This window comes from Taudactylus pleione, unplaced genomic scaffold (assembly GCF_031769625.1).
Source record: "Taudactylus pleione unplaced genomic scaffold, aTauple2 ptg000053l, whole genome shotgun sequence".
NCBI lineage: Eukaryota > Metazoa > Chordata > Amphibia > Anura > Myobatrachidae > Taudactylus > Taudactylus pleione.
The window spans coordinates 42,513,468-42,537,208 of NW_028284455.1; the positions used below are offsets into that span (position 1 = coordinate 42,513,468).

Sequence of the window (23,741 nt, forward strand, 5' to 3'; positions counted from 1 at the left end):
GACCCGGGTTGACCCTTTCACACAGAAAAATGACTGTGTTGATCAGCAAATTACTGGGTGAAAGTGCTTTACCTAGTAATTTTGTTTTTTGTGTGAAAGGGGTATTCATTTGCAAGGAAGTTTTTGCTTGATTGTGAATTTGTAATTGGAAAAATTTAGATAGGATTCCACCTCCCAGCTTGTGTTTTGAATCCCACTTTGTGAACCTCTCATTTGCAGGGTCAAGTCGTAGTGGTTAACCTGGCGCCCCGGTTAAAAACATCGACTATTAAGCCCACCTTGACAGTTCCCACCAAAGGACGTCTGCCAGGGGACCCCCCTGGACCTGGCAGATCTGTAGAGGCTGCTGAAAATTGCACTAAGTTATTGCAAAGTACAAGTTGTTGAGACATCGGCTTTTGCGGACTTCACCTCCTGGAACTGTCTCCCGGCCACTGCAAGGCTGGCAGGGGGCGTCTTGGCCACCTCTATCCCAGCCAGAGTTCCAGGAGATTAAGTCTGCAAAAGCCGCTGTCTGAACTACTTGTCCTTTGCAAAAATTAGATGCCTCGACTTTCTAAGACAGTGAACTATTTCTTGCTTAATACTTGGCCCCCACGGGGACCCGAAGGGGCGCTTAATATTCAATGTATTTCAGGGGTGTGTTGGACCCTCCTGTCGGCTCCAGAGCACCGGGGCAGCCAGCCAAAGTCAGCCAGGACAGGCTCCAGGATGCTCCGCAAGATGGACGGACTTTGCCGGGCCCTAGCTCCGCTGCCTGAGGGGCCAATTGCAGGGGAGTGCTTGTTGGATAGCCCCACTGCCCCTCTGTGTCCATACCAAAAATGGTAAATTTAGCCCCTCTGGAACCGGAACGGCAAGTGTCGAAAGACCACCGGAGCGCCATCCCCATGCAAGTCAATGGGGATTTGTGTCCACTTTGGACGGTCGAGGCTCCGGTTCCTGAGGGCCCAAAATAAGTGTCATGGCTCGTCGGACAGGCCCCTCTGCTTGCCCACCAAATTGGGTGCATCTGTCTCTTCCGGAACCGGAACGGCAGCCGTTCAAATTGAGGCCATGGCGGACTTCTAGGGCCCTACTTTGTCAATGGGATTGCGGGCCCACTTGAGCTCGCGGTTTCGGTTCCTAGGTTCCTAAAAGTAAGTGGCAGGGCTCCTCTGACAGCCGTACTCCCCCTCTGCTTACACACCTATCCGTAGATACAGCTGGCCAAAGTGAGGCCGCCCGGCCGCAGCCTCCAATGTTAAGTCAATGGGAAAATGGCCCAACTTTGCCGGGCCCTAACTCTGGTTCCTGGGGGCCCAAATTTAAGCGCATGGTGGCATTAGACAGCCCCACTCCCCCTCTACCACCCCATAGCTCCGTGAAAGTTTATTCTAAATTGTCAGTCCAGGGCTAATTTTAAATTCAGGATTTAGGCAATCCCCCCATTGGGTCCATTTGCCCCCTCCCCTAGCTATTAAATCGACTTTGAAAGTTGATCTGCTGGTGACTACCGCAGCCATGGAGGGGACCAGCCCCACGAGCACAGCGGGCCGACCATTAGTGCCCTCCCGCAGGGAGAAAATGGGACACCGGTTACCCCCCTGGAAGTCAGGTTCCCACAAATGTAAAGACCTCGTTCGAAAGCCCTGGTTCTCCTCTACCTGCTTTACCGATTTTGGTGAATTTATCTGGTCAGGAACCGGAGCTTTGACTGCTTTGACTGAAGGGTCCCCTGGCCAGGTAACCGCTCCATGTTAAGTCAATGGTGATTTGGGCCCACTTTGTGGACTTGCAGTTCCGGTTTCCGGGATTCTAAATTTAAGTGGCAGGGCTCGTTGGATATCCCTACTCCCCCTCTGCTTGCACACCAAAAAGGGTGACCTCCAGTGTTAAGTCAATGGGAAATTGGGCCACTTTGAATGGTCACAGCTCTGGTTCCTACAAAAGGAAACATTTTTAAATGCCTCGTTGGAAAAACCCCACTCCCCCACTGCTTACAGACCAAATTTCATGCATCTAGCCTCCAGAACCGGAGATATGACCGGCCAAAGACGGGGCCCCCACCAGGACCTCCAATGTTAAGTCTATGGGGATTTGAGTCCACTTTGAACGGTCACAGCTCCGGTTCCTACGAACAATTTTTGTGCATCCGGACCCTCCAGAACGGAAACGGCACCCATTACCGCAACTTCCGTTTTGGCGGTACTTACCATTTTGAGTGGCCGGTTCTCCGGTTCCTTGGGGCTCAAATTCAAGTGGGATAGGTGCAGGTAGGGCTGTATAGCTAAGGTCCAGCCCTATATGCACATTGAATTTGGTGAATTTAGCCCCTCAGGAGCTGGAGCCACGACCGGTGAAAGGCACCAAGTCAGGCCATGGGCCCCTACATGTTAAATGCAACATTAACACCATGCGGATCCGAGGGCATTGCTCCAGATCCAGTGGGTACAGAAGCTCGGGGGACCCCTCATTTGAGAGCCATGTTCATGGGCCACAGGGCCCCCTTTGGGACCTAAGCTCCCCAGGGTAGGGGGTTGGCTACCCTAGGAGCCCATATGTAGATCTGGGGGATGTTCCTCCGATGAGCAGGGGTTGCTCGACTTTGACCCCTGCATCGCATGCTTCCAAGGGGGCTAAAAGTTTTTGGAAGGCGGCACTGGATAGCACCAGGCCCACTGTGTCCCCTCTGCAAATCTGGTGTATTTTAGCCCCTGGGAACCGGGGATAGGGGCCCCTGACCGGAGGGCATCCGTTCGCGAGCTCCCCATGCAAGTCAATGGGGATTTGGGTTGACTTTGATGGGTCGCCGCTCTGGTTCCTGGGGCCCTAAATTCAAATGGCAGGGCTCGTTGGATATAGTCTGAAATATACCTTAGCAGTGCAGAGTGCTTTTATTATAGGTAAAAGGTAAATGTTATATTTACATATGTACAGATTACATTAATATAGGGATGGTGTGTTTATATAGTGAAGTAAAAGATATTTAGAAAAAAAAAAAAGAAAGTTATTTGAAGAAAAGTCCTCAGTTCACTTAATTGTTGCTTCCTCATCTGTTATTTATTACACAATATCTTGTTAAAGACTTCATCACCCCTTAGGTAATTGCTTCTTTACTGCACTTAAATAGCATCCTTAAACTGTAATTAAATGCTACCTTATCTGTGATTGATTTTTAAATGTGACCTGTAAGTAAATACATCATAAACTAATACATTTCTTAATAACATGAAGAAACAATCTGAATAAGTAGTTGCTGTTGAGGGAGCAAAGAATTTGTAGTTTTTGGAAGCTTTCAATTAAAGATTATAAATGTTTACTATGGGATTCATAAAAGAAATGAAGCAGACATTTATGGATAGGTTATAAAGACATTTGCACAATACATAACCTAAGCTACTTTAAAAGACTTTTCACAGCACACCAGGCTTTAATAACATCACCTATTACAGTACATAGGGTCCTATATATATCATTGGTGGCAGTGGGGGCCCCAAATATTCCTTATTGCTGCATATTGCAGCATTAAATAATTAATTATCTTGATGTGACTGTGGTTCCGCTAAGAGCTTATCCAAGGGAAGAGTAAATAGTAAAGGTTCCTACAGATGTGTCCACAAACTGTGCTATATAGTCCCATTTAGTGTGCCACAGACTTTGCAGTTTAGCAATACACTAATCCTAAGTACCTAGTATACTAGTATACTATAAGCAAAATAATATGCAAAATTCAGGGAGTAAAGTAGCAAAATTGAGGAAAAAGTACATAATCCAGGATAAAAAATTAAAATGACAGGTCAGATATAAGTGAACTACTCCATTAAGTGTTGTGTTTAATCTGCAACTTCATACCAATTCCCTTGCTACAAAAATGTTAATCCTAAATACCTAATATACTATAAGGAAAGTAATGGTGCATACACACGGTCAGATTTTTCCTTCAGATAGGAACGATAACGATTTAAAAATCGTTCAGTCGTTCATATCTGAAGGAAAATCGTTCATATCTGACATGCCTGAACGATGGACGATCAACGATGCGCGTTCACGATGGTCAGATAACGATTTCTGACATCTGATGTGTTTGCAGTCAGACTTGGACGATTCCATTCATTTTAATGCAGTCAAAAATCGTTTAATCGTTCAATCATTCATCTGACAAATCTGACAAGTCTGACAAATCTGACCGTGTGTATGCTCCATAAGATGCTAAATTGAAGGAAAAAGATGCAGTCTGTGTCAAAAGGCAAAAGACAGGAACCACATGAGTCTTATTTTATACACATTAATTTGTGACAAACTAATCCTAAGTACCTAGTATTGCAAACTAAGGCCCTGATTCAGACCCACTCGCGAGCGGCTGTCCGCTCGCAAGTGGGTCGATGTTCTGCACTGAGCATGCGCACGACGGCGGGAGCTCCGTCGTGCGCATGCGCCAGACGCGACGAGCGAAGGAAAGTCCTTCGCTCGTTGTGTCTGATCAAAGGGGGCGTGCTGTCGATGTTGATTGACAGCACGCCCCCTTTGGTGGGCGTGCCGGGGGCGTGCCTCTCTGACGGGGCCGTTCCCACGGGAACGCCTCCCGTCAGAAGCCGGCCCACTGACATCACTAGTGATGTCAGTGGGAGTGATTTTGGCTCTGATAGAGCCAAAATCACTCCGGGGCTTGCGGTTGAAAACCTCAACCGCAGGCTCCGGCTCGCAGTTTCGATGGTCGCGATGGTCACGACCATCGCGGCCATCAAACTGCACGCTCGTATAGGCTGTGGGTGGTGACCCACAGCTATACGAGCGTCCAGGAGGACGCTCCATTTTCATGGAGGGCAGCCCTCATTCAGAGCGTGCGCTCTGCTCAGAGCGTACGGCTCTGAATGAGGGCCTAAGTTTCCAAATTGAGTAAAAAGTAGTAAAATTGACTAAAAAAAGTAGAAAAAAAAATGAGTTATGGGAGGCATCCACTAGACGATTTTATCCCTGTCCAACCTCTTAACGATTTTCCCTTGAAGTTTCCCTTGAAATATGATCTTCCACTCTGAACAATTTGCAAAAGATTTGCAAAAGATTACAAACGATTTGCAAAAGATCTAACAATAACCTACGTTGTTTTAATCTGTGATTGAGAGCTTCCAGCTATAGTGGGCAGATAGTGGTTCATCGTTTGATCGTTCAGCGTGAACGATGTGTAAACGATTTGTAAGCAATCAAGTGAAATTGACCTGCATGTTCAGTCGATGGAGGAGACGATCAAACGACCAGCGGGAGCGCGCATCGTACATCGTTAGAAACAATTACTGCACGATTTGCAAACGATGTTCAAACGATTTTATCATTATCGTTCAATCGTTCAACTTTATCGTCTAGTGGATACCCCCCTTAAGAAGTGCACAACTTGGGATTTCAGCCAGGCGTTTCGCATCATATGGGGCAAAAAGTATAGGTATATGAGGACATATCTACTTGGTGGAGCTCAGGTTTATTCATTACTGACTGACACATTTTAAAAGATCCATAGGTGGTATAGTACTCATTATTTTACTTCTAATTCTGTGAGAAGACCTGGAAAACAGGCACCATTAGGGTTCCCTGAGGACAAGAGTTGGAAAATCCTGGCATAAGCTTTCACTTTATGGCAGAGTTCGGTCAGACTTGCCTACTGCACGTGCATACTATCTGGCCGTTCATGTGCAGGCATGGGCTACCTGAAAGAGATCCGAACAAATTGTGATATTGTAGCCTCAAGGCTACAGCAGCTTTTGTCCTTTCAAGATGGTATTAGCTATCCAGGGTCAAGCATGTCTATTGGAGTTTAATAAATTAGAGATAGCCTGTGCTACTTCTTAGATGAACGAAAGAGAATCTTTTAAATTATAGGTATATTTCCTGTGCCCAGCCTATAGCTATATTTCCTGTGCCCAGCCTATAGCTATATTTCCTGTGCCCAGCCTATAGCTATATTTCCTGTGCCCAGCCTATAGCTATTTGCAGGAATACTGAAATCATGCTGAAACCCTGAAGTTTCTGCATGATTTAGGGGGTTGTACACCTTGATAATTATCATACTGTGGCCACATTGTGGAGGAAGCATAAAGTGCAGGTTACTGTAACCGTCTTGAAAGGTTGGTAAATAAACTCTATACCTTCACTTTTTCTCCAACATACTAGTAAACAGGAAATAAAGGGGCCATATTTTGTTAAAGAATACTAGGATAATGGAGCCGGCATATGCTGGATCACCTCTCCCTATGCACCGTTTACCACTCCCTCCTCCATCACTGTCCCACCCTGCTATACTTGCCCCCAATGACTGGCCTCTCCTCTCTTGGTGGTCTGTCCCCTCTCTATTGCACGCCTCCACTCTCACTGTGCATGATGGAGACGACACAGATCACCATCAACTACACTGTATCAATGGAGTTGCCATCATGTTTAGCTAGCAGTAGATGGTACTCTTTGGTTTCTGCATATATTATTTTAACACTAAAATACATGCAACAAATATTTGCTCAATAACTGGATTTTAATGGAGATTTTGTCCTAACCATTGCAGGTATATCTCACAGCTGGCACTGTGTATGGCTTAGAAGGTCAACTGGAAGAGATAGAAGACTCTGCACGCAAAATCAACAGTGTAACTACTGAGATAGAACTTGCTGATCTTGAAGATCAAGTGGCAACAGCAGCTGCCCACGTCCATCATGCTGAGCGTCAGGTGATTCATTCTGAACCTTAGACATGTTGCAAAGCTAAACTGTTTTTGAAATATATGTCACTGCTTTAATAAATACATCAGGCCGGCCCTTGACAGTTTCATGTTTGTTTCCACCAACTTAGAGGACCTAGGCCCTCATTCAGAGCCGTTCGCTATTTGCGTTCGTTCGTTCAAAAACAAGGGGTGGCTATGCAAATGATCCGTTCACACATTGCAGTCTGTTCACACCTCTAAGTCTGAACGAGCGAGCAAAACATACGCTCGTTTATTTGATAAAAACGCCCCCTGGCCGCTCGCACCATACGTCATGTCCGCTATTTATTAGATTAATCGAGTACATCGAACAGGATAAGAACTGCTCGCTATTCTTGTGGTTGGTTTTTTCAACCGCTATTTTGCGAGCAGTTCTGAGTTAAAAAAAACCAAGTGACGTGGTCATTGACGCTGCTGTATTAATTATGCACACCCATAAAACGCCCGTTTTGACCTTTAAGCACGCCTGCGAACGGATCTCCACTCCCCGTTTTCAAGCACCTTCCCCTGTTACCACCCACATACGCCTCATTCTGTCACTCAAAATAGCAGGCACTCGCTATATTGCGTACAAATGATTTTCGGCCGCACTGACCGGTTCGCGCATGCGTACTAAAAACCGTACGCATGCGCAGATGTGCGAACATCGCTCGGAACGAGCGTACTGCCGCTAGCGAGTGGCTCTGAATGAGGGCCCTAATCCTTTTGCGTGGAGAAGGACTTTATGCTACAGTACCTGCAAACCAGAGAACCCTCCAGTCCCTAAATGCTCCATATTCAATCCTTTGTCTCTCAATTTAGATAATCTTGTCCTGCATGTGGCTGTATTACTAGGTGCATTTATACACATAGCCCACAGTGAGCGAGGCATACTCCAGTTTTCCTTGCTCCTTCCTTCAGAACATTCTAAATGTTGTACACACACGCAAACAGCATAAAACGCATCGTGAACAAACATTGGCACCTACTACTACAAGACGAACAACTCATCGACATCTTACCCAGCAAACCAAAAGTCATCTACAGGAAAGCCCCCAACATACAGAACCAACTGGTACGCAATCACATCCCACCCCTGCAACATTCACAAACTACCCTGGACAACTCTAGACCCACACAAGGTTTTTTCCACTGTGGTACGTGCACCAACTGTACCACCTTGAAATATCGCAGCACCAGACCCACCACATCATTCACATCAACACAGACAGGAGAAACATACAAAATACAGGAACACATAACATGCAACACTACGAACGTCATATATCTTATACAATGCCCCTGCAACCAACAATACATCGGCAGAACCACCAGACCACTTAAAACCAGGATCCAAGAACACCTCAGAAACATCACGAAACAGACAGACAACCACAGCATACCGATAAACTTCCAAGAACACCACCATAGCAACACGACAGGCATCAGATTCACAGGCATTAAACACATCAAGAAAAACTAGAGGGGAGGGGACCACACCAAGATCCTAAACAAGGAGGAACTCCGGTGGATCTTCACCCTCAAAACACTAGCACCCAATGGACTAAACATCGATAACGAGATTAAATCAGTCATCTCCAAATGAACACGACCACCATATACTTGACACATTAACAACACCGATCCCCACGCAACCCCGCATACTCAACCTCTTAAATTGTCAAGACAATCCGACCTTCCACCCTCTGACCATCCAAACCCCCCCTCCACTAAATCACCTACCACCTCCCCCTACCGCCCCCTTCAAGCCATACCCACCTTCAAATGCTGACACCCATAATCAGTGATCCCCATTCACCCCCCGCATCACCATTACCTTGACATCCCCTTCCCCAACCAACCCTGCCCTAACACATACACACCCTGACACCTTGATCACCACCACCCCCATACCCCTTATATCAGCCGCACCACCCATTCCAACACCCCCACCCACATCCCAAACAGACTCCCCCCGACACAACAGACAGCGGCCCTCACACTTACACACCTAGTCACGACCTCATTCGAGGCACCCCCGTCCCCCTCACCTCATCGCCCAGCACATTAAGCACCCATTACACCCCACTGCCACACACATTTAAGACAAACCCCGCCCCCCACTTCTCTATGTTGCTATGGCTCCTGTCTGACACACATCACCGGTCCGTAACATGAACACACACCTGCCCCCTACCCCCCCACACACATTCCTGCCTCTATAGTGACCACACCACCCCAAGACTGCACCCCTTCCCTCCCCCTCTCCACAACAAGACCATTTACACACTACTGCACCAAACACATTCCACACACTAAGAACCTATTAGTCAACACACCAACCTTACTCCTCCTCGCCACACGTTAACACACACTTCCCCGTGTCAGTCGATTTAACCACTTGGCCACACCACATATATACTTACACAACCCTGGCATTCCACACATTATACAGGTTAGCGATACTGACCACTACACCCACCCTCCCACCACATGCGGCCATCATCTATACACCATTATACACATAACAGAAATGTCCACTACAGCACTGCCAGCTTGACACATGCCACACGCACCAGTCTTATTCCATCTCCCCCTGCCCGATCACCTAACCACCATCCCCGGAGAGATGCCCGTCCACACCTCCCCGGACCCCTGCGGTCACCTGAGCCACCAACCATCACCCTCATAATCACCCCCACACACACCCAGCCTATCACAGCGCATGTTTGGCCGCCTGCACCACGGGACTAAACTACCATAACAATGCGGTTTCACATCCCCACCTCCACAATAATTGCCTTACACACCCCGGTGCCCCTGACCCCCACCCTACTCGCCACATGCCCCTGCCCGCTCATTAAATCCTCCACACAGCACAAAATACTCCGCATACCTCCTCCGCCCAACGCACGCCAGAGCCAGCTGTCACCTTAACCCATGTAAACATACGGAAACCCTAGCACAAGATTGGCTGCCAGCACCACGTGACCACCTCCAACCAACCGCACCCGGTCTCGATCCCCATAGCAGCTGCATAATGCATTAAAGCACACCAGCCCCAGCATACACACCCACACCAGCAGAGCACACGATTGGCTGCCGACACCACATGACCGCTGCTGACCATTCACAGCTGGTCACAATCCCCATAGCAGCCACATATGCACCCAGACACGAGCCCCAGCTAACACACCCACAGCAGCACAGCACACCCAAACCACGTGACGTTATCACCCAACCACAGGCTTAGCCTCGCACAATCACCCACGACCTATCGGATACATGGGCCACACCCACTCTTAGCCCTGATTGGTCATCTCCACCACCTGACAAACACAGAACCCGGAAGTTCCACATTTAAACCTCACACATGCATAGCCACACTTCTTACCTCCTTGAAGAAGGCAGAGCCCCTGCCGAAACGCGTCGGAGACCCCCTACATTCTGACACCACAGCCAGTTTACACCAGAGCTCTTCATTCCCACGGAGAACTCGGTCGAGCCTTGTTGCTTCCAGAACCCTCTCTACCCACCACCCGCAGGGCCGCGCTGGGCATCACACCTAGCAAAGCCCTGCGCACCCCTCTTGATCACCACTCCACCTGCTAGACCCAGGCAACCACGCACCGCCCCCTGGGAGCAACCAACACCAGCTCCACTCACAGCTGTTCGTCCAGCAGCAATCCCTAAGCGATCCACACCAGCAGGCACCCACCAGGCAGCGGGAACAGAACGCCAGCAACGCGGTGCACCAGCAAGCCACTACCACACACAGAGCTTCCTCCAACTGCTGACACCGCAGCAGCCATCCAACACCGCATCTGCAAAAGGAAACTCTAACACAAGCTACCAGCAGCCCAAGCCTTTTTCACGAACAAATCCTACTGGTAGGTAAGTGACTCCGAGACTTATACCCCTGCGCGGGACGCCGCCAGGGTGTACATCCACAACCGCCAGACCCGCTGCCAACTCACCACTCCCCTCCCCCCGAGACATCCTAAGACTGTTGACCAAAGGTCCAGCAGAGGTAACGTGCCGCTCTATTGAACTGCACGGAAAGGAGCCCCCTAAAAGGGTCCACTCACCTCCCCAGTCTCCACCCACACACACCCCTAAGTGGATCGCTCACCCCACCTGGGTGCCTGGGACCGAACAGGATTAGTACTGTTTTTTTCCAATAAACCCTTTGGCCCCCATTTCTGCCTCTGTCTTCATTTTCTCACCCACCACCTCCAGTCCATTAGACCCCCTTCCCTCCCTACACCCCATCACTCCACACACAACATCAAACACAAAAGACCACAACACACTATTACTCCAGCATTACACCCATAGGGCGAGCGCACCCTCCGCACCCTCTACCCCATTCTATCGTACACACACAAATGCCGCATTCTTCTTCCACAAATTCATGTGATTCCCTTTAAAAAGGGGATTATAAGCACAACATTAGGCATATAAAATCACAGACCTTTATCCTTAAGGATGTGCTAATATAAAAATAGTTGAACCTGTTCTGGACAAATTTTTATGGTTTTGGTTCTAAAGACTTATTCCAATGTTATTAGTGTGATTCACAACACTATATACAGTACTATATGTTACAATTATAATAGCCACTATTCCCATAAAGCAGGGTATGTTTATCAATATTTTGATGCTGCCAAGACTTCACCTTGGGTAGTAACGGCTTATCAATGATTACTGCAAGTCTAAAGGATAAATGGGACACAAATCTGGTCTTAAAATAAATACAAAAATAATCACAGGCAAAGTTTAATATGAATGTTGCAAATGGAGTAATTGAGGAATGATATAAGAACCTCTGACAAGAGTTTCCGAGCAGTACAACACACACACACAAAATAATAAGAAATATAACAATACGGCTGTATGGTAAGAAAATTAACCTCTGGCAAGAAGTGGCAAACAGTATTAAAGATATATGTATGAAATAGAGATAATACACAGTGTACAAAACTGCAGAGCTATCTAATATCATGGGCTGAGCCAAAAGAATATTCAGGAAAACACCAAAGGTGGGCAGGCAGAACAGAATCAAATGTAAGAGAACCAAAAGGAAGAGATTGCACCAGCTATGTTCAATAGTTGTTTGTTCATATACAGATGTGTCCTCATACACCTAGGGGGAAATTTACTAATGGGCAATTTGATCTGTGCATGTATTGGTGTTTAAAGGATGAAATAAAGGGTTATTTTTGGAAATTTTGTATGTCTAAAATAAAAAAACGCAACTTCCTGAGCCCAACGAAACTGTACTGTATGTACAGTACAGTGATCCAAATGACAGTTCCGATATGGTTCTCTGCACTATAGCACTGATTAACAAAGGAATGTACCCCGATAAGTGTTGGGATGTGCCTCATCCAAAATGCGATGTGTAGCACATCCCGCCCACGGCCTGTAAAATGACAGTCAGGAGCTGGTTTGTTGGTACTTAGGGCCTGATTCAGACCCACTCGCGAGCGGCTGTCCGCTCGCAAGTGGGTCGATGTTCTGGACTGAGCATGCGCACGACGGAGGGAGCTCCGTCGTGCGCATGCGCCAGACGCGACGAGCAAAGGAAAGTCCTTCGCTCGTTGTGTCTGATCAAAGGGGGCGTGCTGTCGATGTTGATTGACAGCACGCCCCCTTTGGTAGGCGTGCCGGGGGCGTGCCTCCCTGACGGGGGCATTCCCACGGGAACGCCTCCCGTCAGAAGCCGGCCCACTGACATCACTAGTGATGTCAGTGGGAGTGATTTTGGCTCTGATAGAGCCAAAATCACTCCGGAGCTTGCGGTTGAAAACCTCAACCGCAGGCTCCGGCTCGCAGTTTCGATGGTCGCGATGGTCATCAAACTGCACGCTCGTATAGCCTGTGGGTGGTGACCCACAGCTATACGAGCGTCCAGGAGGACGCTCCATTCTCATGGAGGCCAGCCCTCATTCAGAGCGTGCGCTCTGCTCAGAGCGTACGGCTCTGAATGAGGGCCTTAATTCCAGGGATTGATACGTCTCCCTCCCAAGACACCAAACCGGAGCAAAGATAAAAACTACAGAGCAGGGACTATCACCAGCACAGGTGCAATGGTAAGGCATTTATTTAATGGCCAATAGATGGAGTCTAAATTCTAGCCTTTTCCTAATAATAAATGATCACCAAAAACTAAGACATCACAGGGGAGAAGAAAAGCTGCTTGTGTCTCCTAGGAAACTTGCACAGCTGTCTAGCTGCTATTTAACATATAGTAGTTATAAGTTTTATGTCAAGAGTGTTATATACACTTTAGTTGTTTTATATGTGTTATATTTTTAGATTTCAGATATTGAAAGCAGAATATCAGCTCTTACAGTCGCTGGCTTAAACGTTGCTCCATGTGTACGGCTGACGAGAAGACGTGAGCAAATTACTAATCAGGTATACAGATATTTCTTTATTTATATGGCTTGTAAACTGCAGCAGAAGCCAATTGCTAATAAGTACTTTGTTTAAAATATTGTTATTGTAATTATGAATATTTATTAATGGGATGCCACAGAGTTCTGTAGCACTGCACAAAGCAATAGTACAAAGCAGGGTAAACAAAGCAACAAACTTACATGGTGACCAGCATACATATATATAATTAGATATTAAAGCATAATTACTTGCATTTACATATTGGATTAATTATGTACGCTTGAGGGTATGGATTGGGGTTTCTGGAGATATACAAGAATGTACAGTAGGGAAGGATTTGACAGTAGAGTAAACAGGTAAGTTTGTGAGCAAAGTAAAACAAAATAAAGTTAATTTACTAAGATAAAACAGCTGTCCCTGATCTCAAATTACTGATTCACTGTGCACTTTAATTTGCAAAATTGCACCTAGCCAGTAACATAAACAGAACTTTGTGGGCCCATACCAACATTTTGAAAGCCCCACCATGCTTCTAGAGAGACATCTTTTCACAGTGGTTGTTCATTTTATGCCCCATAGTAGTGCCCTAGATCATTTTATGAACCATAGTAGTGCCCTAGATCATTTTATGCCCCATAGTAGTGCCCTAGATCATTTTATGCCCCATAGTAGTGCCCTAGATCATTTTATGAACCATAGTAGTGCCCTAGTTCACATTATAACACAAAGCACCCCCGACTCTCATTATGCCACTTGTAGTGCTCCAGCTCGCATTACGCCACATTGTAATGCTGCCAGTTCACAATATTGCATGCCACAGTGTCCCCACTACATATTATGCCACATTGTAGTACACCCAGTTCATATGCCACATTACAGTACCCTCCAGTCATATTATGTATATTATGCCATATTACAGTGCCCCTAGTTCATATTATGCCATACTGAGAGGCAGAAACAGAGACCACCACCTATATGAGCTCTGACGAGCCCCCTTTTCAGGCCGAGCAACGTGCCGGACCTAATTGCTTTGCAGCTAATGCCGAAACCTTGTTAGACAACTTTATGACAAGGGTCCTAGCCCCCTAAAGGTGTGTACACACTAAGTGGCATAACGCGGATCAGAATGATATATCGGCCACAACGCTCAGTGTGTACAGGTGATTGCGCACTCCTGTGCCATGTGTTGGTCATCGCATCGTCTGATCTGCTGTGCATGCATGGTAGATCAGAAGATCCAGTGGCCGACACCATGCCTCTGGATTCGACAGGGGAACAATATATTGGGTATTCGTACACCATATCGTGCAGTGTGTACAGACTGCACAATATTTATTGTGCCATCGCATCTGCCTTTGCTGGGTACACACATCATCTAGTGCAGTGATTCTCAACCTCGGTCCTCAAGGCACACTAACAGTCCTGGTTTAGTGATATCCATAGTTGAGCAAAGATGGTTAAATCAAAATAACTGAGGTACTAATTAAGTCACCTCTGCTCAAGTATGGTTATCCTTAAAACCTGGACTGTTAGTGTGCCTTGAGGACCGTGGTTGGGAACCCCTGATCTAGTATGTGCACAGCTTAAGCCTCTGGGCTCCATAGCAACAGCATCTCCTGCACTATGCTCCGCCCATTTAGCTATCTTTACATCAGGGCTCATACTGTAGGTTTACAGACTAAAATGGACACTTGTATAGGAGTAAACATTTACACGGGCAGAGGTGAGGGTGGAAGAGATGTTATCACTGTAATCTAACTAAAGGGGTAGAGAGCACATTTGAAGAAATGTTAATTGCCATGTATGACCTTTCCCAATCAGTAAAAGGACTTGAATTTTGCAATCTCAGAACTGACAGATCAGATCAGAGTAGTAAATGATACAAAACAATTCCCATGTACAATGTACTGTGTAATAAAAATGTACAAATATTCAGTGTAATGCTGGACTGAATAGCACTGGAGCTCTATCAAAGTCCCCTGGCCTGTGGGGGTTGGAGCCATTAACAGAATTGGGACCCCTGAATAAGTATATGAAATTATGGTGAGAACCACAGTTTACACTGAATGACGGTTGCTGGTAGTAAGTCACTTGCAGAAAAAAAAATCAGTCAACAAATGCTGCATTTAAATTTAAAATGGGAAGCATGCCACCACCTCTAATCCTCATCCAGACACAACACTATTTAGTCTGGGCTAGTTTTCATTATAACAGGAAGACAACAAGGGCCTGATCCTATTCACGTATTCATGTGCAAACATTTCTGAAAACCCACAGCGTTACACAAAGTTGCAGTGGGGATCAGACGGTGTTCCTGGGCGGTGACTAGGAGGGACTAGTAGTGCACGCAAACGTGGTCCGTTCAGTAGGCGTATTATGGAGGTGTGGCGGGCGTGTTACTGTAAGCCAGTATTTTTACAGACACAGTACCACAGGTATAGGAGGCCATAGTCAGATGGAGAAATGTGCCATAGGCCTGGTGCTTCAATGCTGCAACCGATGGCGGCATCTAAGGACGCACCTATCGGTATAACAGTGTGCACGGTGCTAAAAGTAGGCTTCTCAGTCCTTACACATTGGGTCGAATGTATGTACACAAGGGAAGGAGTTTGTAACACCACATGTATAAAGCTGCATGTGGATGACTGCTAATAGACGCCGCTGCTATGAGCGACTCAGAATCAGGCCCCAAGTGTGGTTTTCTCTTGCTGTAGGGAAAATCATCCCCAGGTCAGGTTCTCTTAATATAAACTATGGATTACATATGGTGAATGTAAAGTAGAGGGTAAATTTACTAATGGTCGATTTTAATCGAATAAAAATCGATCTAAGTCAATCATCGATGTTGTGTTTCAGGGGCTAAATCATACATTTACTAATTTATTTTTTAGATTCAATTTTAAGTGTTAATAAAAGATGTGCGATTCAGCCCTGAAACAGAACATCGATGTTGATCGGGTTTTTTTAATCGATTTAACCCTAGGTGGATGTTGAGCCTACAAGTACACTATTCCATCAAACGCGTCCAAATAAAAGTACAAGCTTTCAGTGTAAAAGCACATTTCTAAGTGCACTCTGAGCACCAATAAAAACTTTCACACATAGTAAAGAGGCACATAAAAGTACAGCAGTCCTCATGTCTATTATTTTGTTAAGAACTAATGAAGGCTAAACCAAGCAGCCTTTTAGGGATAAATAGAAATCTTTAACTCTGGCCAAATATCTAAAAGATTATTTCCAATCAGCCAACTAGTTTGCTAGTTGGAACAAAATACTGGTAATGTATGTGAGCAAATGACAATTAGCTGTTTGCTCCCAAACACCAGAAAAACAGTTGAAAATTATCGTTCAGACAAGTTGCTTAATTCTGTTTTATTTACCCGACATGTCTTAACGACCGCATTTGTAAGTTTTCCAGCATTTGGGAGCAAATGGCTAATTGTCATTTGCTCCCATACATTACCAGTTTTACGTTCCAACTAGCCAACTAGTTGGTTGGAAAGATAATCTTTAGGTGAGTGGCCAGCTTTACAGTGCAACTGCTAAACAGAGTTGTGTTTGGGTAGTATGATATTGTTCATGTGTACAGAAAGGTGGATTTGTAAGGCACTTGGGGGCCCATTTATCAAAGTGCATTTGAGGTAAATTCCCCGAAAACACCTGTTTTTGGGGGTGTACCTCAAATACTTAGTATCCCCCGAATGTATGAAGGAGGGACCGCAGCAGGTATCTCCGATACCTGCTGCGATCCCTCCATTGCCGTCGGCAGCCGCCTCCCCCATAGGTTTCTATGGGGGATGCGATGCTGCCAAATGTATCAATATCGGGAATGCGAAGCATTCCCGATATTGACCCCAGCGGCTAACGCTATCTGAAGATAGCGTTAGCCGCTGTGTCCTATGGGCACTCACCGCATTTCAGCAATGGGCGTTGCTCATGTGCAGTCCTCGGGACTGCGCATGCGCAGTAGCCCGGAATGCGCTCCGGCCACATCGCAGGGACAGGCTCTTTTCGGAGCCCGTCTCCCTGCATGTGCCGGATCATACATTCGGCCGTTATGATCGCATTTTGCTATGCGATCAGGGGCTGTACTGCATGCCCTGATCGCATTGCAAAATGCGATCCTTAATAAATGGGCCCCATAGTATTCAGTTTAGGGCAGGCTATAAGTGTAAGCGTAAGTAGGCATATTTGTGAACCTGACATTTAAATGAGTAAAAGGGGAGTTAAACATACAAACATTAAGGTTTATGTACAGAGTTGTTTCACAATGCATACAATCTGGTGCTTTATACCTGAACTGGGGTGGTATAAAAGTCTTACTTCCAATGGAAAGCTATGGATGCCAGTATAAATCATTGTACTACTGTCCTCTCTAATCCTGTCATATGTACACATATCGGCATGTCTAATAGAGATATGGCTGGCCAATAAGTGAAAGTTTGCACAAATATCTGTAGGAGTCAAAAATTTAAACTTGCCTTTCAGAACTCTGATACCATCCCAAAACAACCATTTCACATTCTGTTAAGGGGATGTAGTCATTAGACCGCCAGATGAGATGCCGGCTGTCCAAATGCAGTCGGTTTAAGCCCGACACGGGACTTAAGATAGGCGTTGAAATACCGACTCCTATCTTAATCCCGACACCAGAATCTTGACAGACGCCTTCCCGAACGAGGTAAGTCTTGGGCGTCTTAGGAGTTAGCTGCAGGAAGGATGGTTAGGTTTAGGGGTATACAATCGGGAAGCCGGCTGCCTTAATACCGGCAGCCGTCTTCCCGACTGTCATATCCCGATGAGGGTGAAATGCCGGGCGTCTATATCTAGACGCCTGTCATTTCCCCGATGCCAGAAGACAGGCGCCCGGCATCCCGATCGAAGGGATGCCGGGCGCCGCGAGCAGACAGCCGCGGGGGGGGGGTTAGGTATAGGGCACCCAGGAGGGACTTAGGGTTAGGCACCCCCCCCCGGGAGGGTTATGGTTAGGCTAGGGGGAGGGAGGGTTAGGCACCCCGGGGGGGGGGGACTTAGGGTTAGGCATCCCCCCGGGGGACTTAGGTTTAGGCAGCGGGAAATGGGGGGTTAGGGTTAGGCACTTAGAGGGGGGATTAGGGTTAGGCACAGGGAGGGAGGTTAGGGTTAGGCACCCCTAAGGAGGATTAGGGTTAGGGGGGTTAGGTTAGGTTAGTAGATACTTACCTTAGGACGATCAGGATTTCCAGTGCTGTCGGGCTTCCGCTGCCGGGCTCTGCTGGTTTGTCTGGCTGCCGCTGCTGGGATTCGAACTCGCGGCCATGCGGCAGCCGGGATATAATACCGATTCTGGTTTAGGCACCCCCCGGGGGGATTTAGGGTTAGGCACCCCCCGGGGAGCATTAGGATTGGGCTAGGGAAAGGGGGGATTAGGGTTAGGCACCACTGGGGGGGAGGTTAGGGTTAGGCAGCTCCCCGGGAGTATTAGGTTTAGGGTGCGGGAAGGGGTGGTTAGGTTTAGGGGTATACGTTTATGAAGCGACCGCCGGCTTCCAGACTACTTAATCCCGGCAAGGGTTAAATGACAGGTGTCTAAATCTAGACGCCAGTCATTTTACCGACACCGGGAGACCGGCGCCCGGCATCCCGATCGAAGGGATGCCGGGCGCGGACAGCCGCGCGGCAGGGGGAGGGGTGGGTAGGTTTAGGGCTCCCGGAGGGGACTTAAGGTTAGGCACCTCCCCGGGAGGTTAGGGTTAGGCTATGGTGAGGGAAGGTTAGGGTTAGGTACTCCCGGGTGGAGGTTAGGGTTAGGCACCCCCCCAGGGGACTTGGGTTTAGGCGGCGTGGAAGGGGGGTTAGGTTTAGGCACAGAGAGGGGATTAGGGTTAGGCACAGGGGGGGGATGTTAGGGTTAGGCACCCTAAAGGAGAGTTAGGGTTAGGGGGTAAGATTAGGTTAGTTTATACTTACCTGGGGACGATCTGGATTTCCTCCTCTGTCGGGCTGTCGCTGCCGGGATTTGAACCACCGGCCGTGGATCATACCAATTCCGGTTTAGTCACTCACGGGGGGACTTAGGGTTAGGCACCACCCCAGGAGTTTTAGGGTTAGGCACCACCAAGGGAGGGTTAGGGGGAGGAGAGTGGATGGTTAGGATACTTACCAGCCGGCGTCGGGATCTCCTCCTGTCGGGCTTACACAGTCGGCAACAGCCACCGGTATTTCAATCCCATTCCCCTGTTAAGACCAGCTTTAGCGTTTACAGGCTAGTGGACGTCTTGTACTTTAGAGCACTGTCTAAAATATTTTAGTTTTAGTTTAATTGATAAGAAATGCCTCTGCCATTCTCTTCATTAACTTGTTTAACATCTTTAAGCGTTGGGAGCAAAAAATAAAATAAAAAGCCTTCAACACCTGTACCATGTTGCACTACAAGGGGTGCAAATACATTTATTTCTTGCATGCAGGGGAAATACTGGCTGCTTTTGCTTGTATCCCACAAATGCTGGACAGCTTTATTTTTACACCACAATTTAGATTTGAGCTAGGACACTCCCTACCAAATCTATATCTCTATGCACATTTTAATTCTGCCCCACCTGCAGTGTAAAACATACAGCCAACATTACATCACTCCTCCCCGGGAGTTGCCCGGATAGTAGACACAGGTGGCCACTTTTGGGGGTGGGGCTAAGCTCCTATGTCATTAGGCCCCACCCCCGTCATGACAAACTCCACGAATTGCAGGACCGCGAGGAAGGGGCTGAGCTAAAGGTCGTGTTTTCGCACCATTTAGTCCTGCCTCCTTCATACTGAGAAGCGATTCCTGGCAATTATTCCAGAATTCCCGGCAACTGCCTCTCCATCCTGCCCACTTCACTAGGAAGTAGGCAGGATGCGGGAGATCTGAGCACTCTTACGAGGTTGCAGGGGGGCCTACCTGAAAACTTGTGAGCCTTCCGCAACTTTCGGGAGAGTAGGTATGTATGGTGCATCATGGTTTTGCCAAAGTGCAAAGTTACTTTCTTTTTTGTCTTCGCTCCAAAAATCGGATTCAGCTGAATTTTCTGTGTAAAATATTTAATACTGCTGTTGATCCATTGATCCAGGGACACATTGTAAATATACCTTTCTAGCCTTGTGTTTAGAAATATACTATATAGTGTGAAATCTTATCTGTCTTTTGTATATTCATGTCGATAGATTCACACAATAGACACCTCCAGACAGCAAAGGAGAAAATTACCAGCAACTCCTCTGCAAGGTCAGTACCTGGAAACCTGTCAGTAATTGCGAGTTCTCCATGAATGTGTGGGATAAAGTAAATATAAAAAAAATTATGTATTAGAATTCGTATATTAATGTGAATAAAAATATAGTATAAACTTATATCTTTTATGTATTCTAATGTGTTCTGTATCTTAGTACAGCATCTGTGATGTTTCTCTTCAATGAAAGGTGGGGTGTATGCCCCCGACCTCTTTTTTCCGGTTTTGGAACTCGCAGTGGCTGCTATCATTCTGCCTGTCTACTACAGTTCTGTTATAAACCTTACAGGATGTAAGAGCTTGGATTGCCCAAACTGAGTGCTTTTAATCCAGTAGTAGCAGACTGGGAAATTAGTGTGTTTTAGTAACCAGTGTATTTTAATAGTCTGTGATGGTTAGTGCTAATAGATCAAGGCTGGTCAAAGTGGTTGATAATGAGTAATACAATTGCTTTTACCATTTCCCATTCTTAAAGGGGCAGACATAAAAATCTTGGTTTCAGATGTTTATTGCACATGACTTTGACATTCAAATACACGTTAGGTTTGGCATTATTAATTGTCACAAAATATTCTTTTATATTTATGTGAAAAGATGAAGAACCTGAAATTCCAATAGTGACCACAATGAGGACATTTAATAGAAATTTTGTATTGCAAGGATCCTTAACTCAGAGAAGTAAAGAACAGAAGAGTATTGCCAAGGATGTAATGGTAAGTTATATTCTATATTGCAAGGTTTTGCTGACTGATCCAATGAGTGAATTGAAAGAGCACTGTATTCTATTCACATGGAGGCATGTAATACAGATGTGTCCTCATACACCTTTTTGCACCACATGGCCGAGATGCCTGAGGCGATTCCTGTGCTATGCACTTTTTCTTTCATTTTGCTAATTTTACCTCAATTTTGCGTCTTACTGTACTTTGCTTATAGTGTACTAGGTATCTAGCACTAGTATTTTGAAGCACTGCAATTTGTATATAAAGATGCAGATTAAGCTTAAGGACACATGCTTTTTTACCCTAAGTTGTGTACTTTTTCTTAAATTTGCTAGTTGTACTACTGGCCTCTATTTGATGTCTTAGTTCGCTCATAGTGAGCCCGACAGCAGGAAATTCCGACAGCGGCAGGTAACCCTCCCCTCTCCATCCTAACCCTCCCTTTGGGGTGCCTAACCCTAAACTCCCGGGGTGGTGCCTAACCCTAACCTTTCCCCGGGGGGTTATTTTTTTTGTGTGGGGCAATGTGTGTGTTTGTTTTTCTGTGGGGGCCAAAGTCTGTTCTTTTTCCTGTGCTGGGCCAATTTGTGAGTGTTTTTTCTCATGGGGTACAAAGTGTGTGTTTTTCTCCCATGGGGGACTGATGGTGTGCCATAGCAATTTTAAAATCTTGTTCGATGTGCCGCGAGTTGAACAAAACTGACCTACACAATCACATATGATTGTCTCACTGTATTTACCAACCATTCTGGTCAAAATCTGAACATTCTGATTGGTACCAGAAATCATTTTGGCATAATACACACTGATATATGCGCCCTGGTAGGTCTGAAGTGACACAACTGCAATGTGTATAGGCAACTTTACTCTGATTACACCTAAGAAGGCAGCAAATCCTTTCAGATATAACTCTGCAATAGCCTGAGCTCAATGGAATAAATGTGGTTGTGCCTACTGCTAAATGAGGGTTGCGGGTATAAAGTAAAATAGTATGATCATGCTTTATATCTGGTACTTCAGGCAAAAAATAAGATGGTTTTGTATTGCCAATAGATAAACACTGTATTTTAACTAATAATTATAATGACCTCATTGATTGTTAAATCATACATGTTTTTTTTTTCAGGAACCTACTAAGGGCTCAACCATAATGTAAAGACACACATTTAAACTGCCAAATAGTATGATGCCTAAAGCTGTACACAAGAGTGCCTTTATTTGACAGCCATTGTGTTATCCATGGAAAACGGATTCTTGTGTGATGTTGAATTGCCTATATAACCAGAAGTTGTCCAGATACCTCACTGGAATCGTCAACATTAGGGTCTACTAAGTGGAACTCTGCCTTAAGTTCTTTGGAAACACCGGAAAAGGTTACTGAATTTCAAAAAAGGCTCTCTTTATTATGCACTTTTTTTTATTTCTGTCCTAGTACAAGTAATGTGTAAAAAAAACTATGTTTTTTGTATTCTTAATTTTCGATGTATTCATATGCCAAAAGAAATTTAAGAGCCAATGGTTTTATCATGAAGGTGTATTTAAAAAATGTGTCTATAGCCACACTGGTCTTACATGGTTGCTATGCTGTTTTCTAACATATGTAATTTAACTGCTTAAATAAACAATTGGTATTGTAAATTAATTTTCACTAATAACTGATCAAATGGCCATATGACTATTTTTTTCACAGCTATCTCCAGCATTTCTACCAAATGTTTGGATAAATTAAATATAATATATTTCTTTGAATAAACCATATCATTTGACACTATCAGGCACTATAATTTGGTATATACAGTATAATGGTATTGTTTTAGAATTTGCCCAGTTTTCTAGATAAAAACAAATTGCAAAAATTAAAGGGCACTAAAATGCAGCATTGAGTTATTTATGTTTGCCTACATTATATTTCTAAATCCCTTCTCTTCAGTGTATTATCGTTTTTGGTATATTCAGTTAAAAATTAGCTATTCTGGGCACAGTATATTAATTATGTTAGTCCTGTACAGATTTTTTGACAACACAAAAATGTTGTGCCTTGATACCTCATACAGTATTATATATAGGCACATATTAAAAAGAGATCATTAGTTCACATAGATTACAAAATTAGAGGACAGTTTACAAAATGGTTTAAAGTAAAGATGTTAAATTACTTAGTTTTAGATGTATTTTTTATTTCAACATTCTCTAGTACAAATAAATATATGTCCGAATGCTGTTAGGTGCTTTCTGTCATTTTCACCAAAGCTTTAAACCATCTGGGCAGCATTGTTGTAAACTGTGATAAAACTGTGATACAATTGTATACAATGAGCAGAGTTAAGCTGTGTTATGTTCAAGGGCAACAAAATAAATAACTCTGCTTGGCTTTGTAATAAACAGAAAAGAAAGCCCCAAAGATAAAGCAATGTGTGATTTGTAAAAGCCGCAGACAGGCATTTACATACTAGAACATCAAATTAATAAAAAATCCCCTTTAAAGTTCATCTCCAAGCAAGATTTCAATTCATATCCAACACATGGAAATACAATGTGAACATAATTGTTATTAATGTTTCTGCTGCTTTTTATAGATGAAATATAGCCTTTAACACATTTTATGCCACATTAGGAGTAAACTATGTTCCAAAGTGTTCACTAAACGTTTTGAAAAACAAAATG

The 23,741-nt window shown here is 45.3% G+C and overlaps 1 protein-coding gene across 1 annotated transcript in view; it reads left to right on the top strand.

The window, feature by feature from the left end:
* MYRIP (myosin VIIA and Rab interacting protein) overlaps positions 1-22,437 on the top strand; it is a 337,437-nt gene extending 315,000 nt beyond the window's left edge. The window contains exons 12-16 of the mRNA XM_088462678.1: positions 6,530-6,691; positions 13,025-13,126; positions 20,291-20,351; positions 20,950-21,068; positions 22,204-22,437. Of these exons, the coding sequence (XP_088318804.1) occupies positions 6,530-6,691; positions 13,025-13,126; positions 20,291-20,351; positions 20,950-21,068; positions 22,204-22,233 (474 nt within the window). The 3' untranslated portion in view covers positions 22,234-22,437. The remainder of the gene's footprint in view (positions 1-6,529; positions 6,692-13,024; positions 13,127-20,290; positions 20,352-20,949; positions 21,069-22,203) is intronic.
* Positions 22,438-23,741: the final 1,304 nt, after the last annotated feature.